This window comes from Ipomoea triloba, chromosome 7, assembly GCF_003576645.1.
Source record: "Ipomoea triloba cultivar NCNSP0323 chromosome 7, ASM357664v1".
Classification (NCBI taxonomy): domain Eukaryota; kingdom Viridiplantae; phylum Streptophyta; class Magnoliopsida; order Solanales; family Convolvulaceae; genus Ipomoea; species Ipomoea triloba.
The window spans coordinates 12,182,695-12,189,527 of record NC_044922.1 but is presented as its reverse complement, the minus strand read 5'-3'; the positions used below and the strand labels follow the sequence as shown (position 1 = coordinate 12,189,527).

Sequence of the window (6,833 nt, the reverse complement as noted above, 5' to 3'; positions counted from 1 at the left end):
CCGATTAGCTAGGCTTTTGTTTATAGTATTTCAATTAATCAAATCATTAGTTGCATATTTGATGAGAATGCTTTTATTTTTTAATAAAATATTTGCATCTCTTCATTTCTTTGAATATTATTTAATTTATAAGAACTTGAAATCTTTAGGAAATAAGCTAATAATCCTCATAATTGATGTCAATAGGTTAAGAAAGGAAGCTTATAACCTTTTTTTTTTTTTTTTTTTTTTGTTTGAAATTACACAAACACTTCATTAACTAGCAAGATCTAAGTTCAGAACACAGAGAATACAAGACAAAGAGTTTTGGAGCGCGCAACTCCGCATGCACTATCAAACATAATAATCAATTCCCTAGTTAAGACATGAGTAACTCGATTCGCATTTCATTATGAGCAAATTAGTAGTCATCTTCGACATTACAACCAACAAGGTTATACGTAACCATGTACTTCAAGAAGACAAGTAGTGCATTAGGAGATGCACGAGGGAAAGACATCAACTCTCTTAGGATATCCATCCTCATTAAGGCATGTGATATAATACTCCCTGCAGGATGAATAACAACTCTCTCCAATGCAGGGCATTTGGATAAGACCGACTTTAAAAAAAGAACTTCAAGCTTAGATCCATTAAACCCTTCAATCTTCACTGTTCTAAGCATCTTCATATCTTGATTAATAAAGTAATAGTCTCGATCCTCCAAATGATTGAAAGTATCTTCTTCATATTGGGCCCATGCCTACAACTCAACAAGAAACGAAAAACACCATGAGCGAACTCGAAAGAAACACCATGACTGTTAAAAATAAACTCGGCGTACCATTGCTGCCCCAATACCCAATTCACATAGGTTGGGAGATTTTTGAAGCAATGTCATAGCAGTGGCGATCTGCTGCTCACAACTAAAACTCAAATCATGCAGTTCCATTACTTGCAGATTTATTGCAGCAGTCGAAGAATTAAGCACGGCTGCTGCAACATCTCCACGCTACAAAAAGAGTAACAATAGATCAAAGAAAAAAATTCAAATTAATTAGCCCATCCAGACAAGAACTTTAACATTAAATCCTTCCATCCATTTAATTTTTAGCAATGCAAGTAATAAAGCGAGATAGATTCTATTCTTACCCCCAAGGAACCGCCAGACAAGCCAAGACTCTTAATTCTCGTCAATTGAAGTGCAAACCATCTCGGTTCAAACCCAGAATAAGCACTAATGTGAGACAAGCTTTCAAGTTTCGGAGCAATGATCTCAAATTTATCCATCCCCTCACAACCTCCAAGGAAAGCCAGCTTCTCAAGATTAGGAATAGTGGCGGAAACTCCATTAAGCTCAACGGTATTGAGAACTAATGAAGTTACTCCGGGGAATATACAGCGAGCATTTGCTGGAAAATCTACGACGAGACAACAGAGTCTCAGCTGCTTAATTGTGGGGCACGAGAATATACAAGCTGGCAGCTTAAACGTACTTCCAAGAACAANTTTTTTTTTTTTTTTTTTTTTTTTGTTGAAATTACACAAACACTTCATTAACTAGCAAGATCTAAGTTCAGAACACAGAGAATACAAGACAAAGAGTTTTGGAGCGCGCAACTCCGCATGCACTATCAAACATAATAATCAATTCCCTAGTTAAGACATGAGTAACTCGATTCGCATTTCATTATGAGCAAATTAGTAGTCATCTTCGACATTACAACCAACAAGGTTATACGTAACCATGTACTTCAAGAAGACAAGTAGTGCATTAGGAGATGCACGAGGGAAAGACATCAACTCTCTTAGGATATCCATCCTCATTAAGGCATGTGATATAATACTCCCTGCAGGATGAATAACAACTCTCTCCAATGCAGGGCATTTGGATAAGACCGACTTTAAAAAAAGAACTTCAAGCTTAGATCCATTAAACCCTTCAATCTTCACTGTTCTAAGCATCTTCATATCTTGATTAATAAAGTAATAGTCTCGATCCTCCAAATGATTGAAAGTATCTTCTTCATATTGGGCCCATGCCTACAACTCAACAAGAAACGAAAAACACCATGAGCGAACTCGAAAGAAACACCATGACTGTTAAAAATAAACTCGGCGTACCATTGCTGCCCCAATACCCAATTCACATAGGTTGGGAGATTTTTGAAGCAATGTCATAGCAGTGGCGATCTGCTGCTCACAACTAAAACTCAAATCATGCAGTTCCATTACTTGCAGATTTATTGCAGCAGTCGAAGAATTAAGCACGGCTGCTGCAACATCTCCACGCTACAAAAAGAGTAACAATAGATCAAAGAAAAAAATTCAAATTAATTAGCCCATCCAGACAAGAACTTTAACATTAAATCCTTCCATCCATTTAATTTTTAGCAATGCAAGTAATAAAGCGAGATAGATTCTATTCTTACCCCCAAGGAACCGCCAGACAAGCCAAGACTCTTAATTCTCGTCAATTGAAGTGCAAACCATCTCGGTTCAAACCCAGAATAAGCACTAATGTGAGACAAGCTTTCAAGTTTCGGAGCAATGATCTCAAATTTATCCATCCCCTCACAACCTCCAAGGAAAGCCAGCTTCTCAAGATTAGGAATAGTGGCGGAAACTCCATTAAGCTCAACGGTATTGAGAACTAATGAAGTTACTCCGGGGAATATACAGCGAGCATTTGCTGGAAAATCTACGACGAGACAACAGAGTCTCAGCTGCTTAATTGTGGGGCACGAGAATATACAAGCTGGCAGCTTAAACGTACTTCCAAGAACAAGCAAGGTGAGTTCTTCAATACCATTTCTTGATAGAAAACGACACCCCCACTCTATATCAGACTGCTGTAGCTTTGGCTCTAAGTAGATTTTTAAAGTAAATTTCTTGACTGGTCCACGACGGAGCAAGAGAATATTATATATTATGTTCAGAGCACTTGTGGAGTTTTCAGCTATGTAATTTTGGATGCTTCGAAAGAAGGCCTTATCAAACACAAGCCGCCCATGCTGCAACCAAACATTCTTCCAGAGGGTTGAGAGAATGGCCATTCTGGCAGCTTCTCGGGTGGGCAAACACTCTAAAATTCTGTGTTTTATCTCTATTGGCAGTTCACTTATCAAATCCCTTCTTTCATGTTGTGTGGTTTCCAATGGAGGACTAGTAGCCATTAAATTAAATTGGGAGTAATGGTGAGGAAGTACGTTTAATTTGTTTGGGGTCGTTCAAAATCAGATCAAAGTTTAAACCATTCCATTCTTCAACCTGCAAGAAAAGGAAATTGGGAAGAAGAAAGAGATTAGCAGTATGAACTCAAATCATATTGAAATATATTATATAACCTCAAACTTTTATCTTAAAATTTTTTAAACTTTTGTTCTCTTTTTTTTTTTTTTTTTGTATAAATAGAATTACTATCATTAAAAATGACACACGTATTGATTTTGTTTTTTATTTTCAATTTTTAAATGAACTTAATGCTGCTTTAAAAATAAATGAGCTTAAAGTCAATTAAGTTACTACTACATATTCATTCAGACTAGGAATGAGAAGCAATCATTATTGTATGGACCATGGTCCACACAAATACTATCAAATAATGTACATTCAATAAAAAAAATAATGTACATTCAATATAAAAATAATGTATATTGTATTCAAGGGATTATACATCATTTGTGTACTGAATGTACATTATTTTTATAGTATAAAAATAATGTACATTCAGTACAAAAATAATGTACATTTAGTACATTAAAAATGTACATTTTATTATGGTCCACACAGCTGTGTGGACCATGGTCCACACAATAATCTGCCAATGAGAAGTGAGCGGAGCTTTAAAAAAGTAGGCTTGGGCCTGTTACGAAAATCTAAGGCTTGGACCTAGGCCTAAGCTGTATGTATGTTTTTTGTTAAGCTCAAGCCTGAGCCTATAATTGACCTGACCTAAAGCCTTTTTAAAAAGGATTCAAAGTAAGTCTTACTTTGAGCATATTTAAAACCAACATGGTAAGTCTTTTTAAAAACATTAATATGTATTGCTAAATAATTTAAGAAATATACCAAATACAAAATTAATACATAACTATATAAGTATATCACCACAATGTAAACATAATAACATTAAAACATAAAATAAAATAAAACAAGTCACGACTTCAGCATGCTCGTTAACTTGTTTAGGAATAAATTCAATTTTATTATTGCTTGTCATCCTATATAATTTCATAAATAGTTAAGAATCAACTCACGTAATTAAGTCATGACACTTCATTAAATATTATAACAATAAGAACAATTAATAACCAATTAAACAATAAAAACATGTATTGTAGAATTAGCAACACTGTTTATAGTTGAATCAAAATTTAGATTGAGTTCTAAACCCATCCTTAGTTGAGAGAATTCTGTAGATCTATAATAAACTTACTATTATATGTTACAAAACCATACACAAGTTTATTACGCTATTACGACATGTTTATTAAATCTCAATTACAAGATAAATCATTAAGTCACTTTTAAAGGTTCGTCATTAAATTACTACAGTATGTTCGTTAAGTCACTATTATAAATCCATCAATTTACTACTACAAGTTCATTAACTTATTCTTGCAAGTTTATCAAATCAATACTACATGTCTACTATGTCACTATTATAAGTTTATTAAGTCAATACTATAGATCCATCGCACAAATATTGAAAAGACATTATAAAAATCTATTAATATGAGTGTTATTTAAAATATTTGAATAAAACATTTTGAATGATATATTTTTTATACATTGAATTTATTATACAAAAATAAATACAGAAAAATGTGCCATTGAAATGTTTTGAAGATCTTCTTTGCATTATATTGTTCAAGCCTACAAATCCCATTAACTCTTTGAACTTTAATTTGAAATTTCTAACATATATAAGGTTAAGAATTAATTTACTTTTAACTAGAGTTATCAATGAGGAGGATGAAGAAAAACCTCAACTCACCTTGTCAACAGATATAATGTGAAACAAATAAAATGAAAAATAAAAATTTAAAAATTAGAGCAAAGAAAGCTAGGCCACACCAACACAAATATAATGTGAAACAAATGAAATAAGTATAAGCAACAACATAAATACATACTACACTTATCTACGCCAAAAATAGAATCAACTACAAGAAATTTAAAACAAATATATAATAGCTAATAACAAACACCAACAAAGCAACAGAATATCTTACTTTAGCCATAAGGTGTCACGGCTCACCAGGGTTGAATCTACATCAAAGGGCAGCGTTGGAAAAGTTGTTTCAATGTTGTTGTTGGTTTTTTGTGAGGGAGATAGAGGGAAATTAATGGCAAGGAAGAAATGGATAGACAGTGAGTGGGGGAGAGGTGCAGCAATGGAATCGGGATTTAGGGTTTGTAGTATTTACTATTTATTGCATTCGGGATTAGGGCGGGTGAATTGAAGAATTAAAAAATTTTAAATAATAATGTCAGGCTAGCCCATGTGTCTTACTTGTTGCCGGGACTCAAATTTCCCAATCCACACCCTGTCGTATTATGCAGCAAGGTAGGCTGGTCCAATAGGTTAGACTTCTTTTATAGTATTTAGTTTAATAAAATCATTAATTGCATATTTTATGGGAATGTTATTATTTTTTAGGCAAAAGGGTCGAATAAATCCCTAAATTTTACTCAAAAAGTCAATTAGGCCCATAAACTTTAAGAAGTTACAATTAAACTCACAAACATGTTATTTTGGAGCATTAAATCCTAAAAACTTGTTGGTGACCTTGTAGGCCAATTGGGGTTCTGGTCATTCCGACGAGCGTCTAGGTAATTTCCAGCAAACAGTGTCAAATACCATCAAACGACGAGCGTCAAACGGTAGCCAGTCGCGTTTGAAGAAGGCGACAAACTAGGTCGCCTTCTCCAACAAACGGAAATTGGTTGGACACTCGTCATAGAGGACCGAAACTCTAATTGACGTGCAATTAGTCCAAAACAAGCCAATTAACCAACACAAATATAATGGATAACAAATCAAATAACCATAAACAACAACATAAATACATAATACACTAATATATGCCAAAAGGGAATCAATCACTACATAAATTGGAAACAAATATACACAATTTAAGAACAAACACCAACAAAGTAAGATAATATCTTACTTCAACAAAGCTGAATCTATGTCGAAGGGCGGTGTTGGTGAGGCTACGTCAGTGTCGTTGTTGATCGGTTGTGAGGGAGAGGGAGATGGCAAGAAAGAGATGAGTAGACAACGAGAGAGAGAAAGCGAGAGCGAGAGAGAGAGAGTGAGAGGATGTTATGGAATAGGAATTAGGGCTCGTTATAGTATACTATTTATAAGGTACAAAATTAGGGTTTATGAATTAGGGAATTTTAATGGTAGGCGAGCCCACTCCTTAACGAGTGCTCATGCGGCCCACATCTTGTTGGGCGTCGAAATTCAAAATCCAACCCTATCTTATTATATGTGACTCAATGGCCCGCATATTTATAATCAAAGTGTTATGTGCATACTTGAGAATGTTGTTATTCGTGATAAATAGGGGCGTGAAAGAGGGTTGTGGCCCGAGGGTTGTGACAGGGTAATTGGGTACCCGACCCGGAACCGTTGTCATGACCAAGGCAGTTGCCGTTCAAACTACCCAAGACGCCTCACTTCTCAGCATCAATGCGCAACAGTCCAACTCCTCAGCATTGATGACCAACGTTCAGCTCCTCAGCCTTGATGACAGACGTTCAGCTCCTCAGCATTCAACACCTCAGGTATTGATGTCCAACGGTCAATTCCTCATCAATGCTCCGTTACTGAGCTGAAA

The 6,833-nt window shown here is 35.1% G+C and overlaps 1 protein-coding gene across 3 annotated transcripts; it reads right to left on the bottom strand.

Annotated features, from left to right (window-relative positions):
- Positions 1-232: 232 nt before the first annotated feature.
- Positions 233-6,327, bottom strand: LOC116024829 (F-box/FBD/LRR-repeat protein At1g13570-like). 3 transcript variants are annotated; one of them, XM_031265836.1, is made up of 5 exons: positions 6,159-6,327; positions 2,681-3,249; positions 1,132-1,400; positions 824-991; positions 233-742 (listed from the first exon to the last, which is right to left on the bottom strand). In XM_031265836.1, exons 2-5 carry the CDS (start codon positions 3,153-3,155, stop codon positions 401-403), a joined length of 1,254 nt encoding a protein of 417 aa, XP_031121696.1. In that variant the 5' UTR covers positions 3,156-3,249; positions 6,159-6,327; the 3' UTR covers positions 233-400. The 3 variants fall into 3 exon arrangements, with proteins under 3 accessions (XP_031121696.1, XP_031121697.1, XP_031121695.1); XM_031265837.1 differs by having other exon boundaries at positions 1,132-1,475; positions 2,756-3,249; XM_031265835.1 differs by lacking the exons at positions 233-742; positions 824-991; positions 1,132-1,400 and adding exons at positions 1,532-2,022; positions 2,104-2,271 and having other exon boundaries at positions 2,412-3,249; positions 6,159-6,322.
- Positions 6,328-6,833: the final 506 nt, after the last annotated feature.

Excerpts from the sequence above, each read along its gene's own strand:
- LOC116024829 (XM_031265836.1), bottom strand. The coding sequence starts at position 3,155 with ATGGCTACTAGTCCTCCATTGGAAACCACACAACATGAAAGAAGGGAT. Across the intron at positions 1,401-2,680 it reads ACTCTGTTGTCTCGTCGTAG|ATTTTCCAGCAAATGCTCGC; the intron begins ATTTTCCAGCAA and ends GTCTCGTCGTAG. Across the intron at positions 743-823 it reads TGGGTATTGGGGCAGCAATG|GCATGGGCCCAATATGAAGA; the intron begins GTACGCCGAGTT and ends GTTGAGTTGTAG.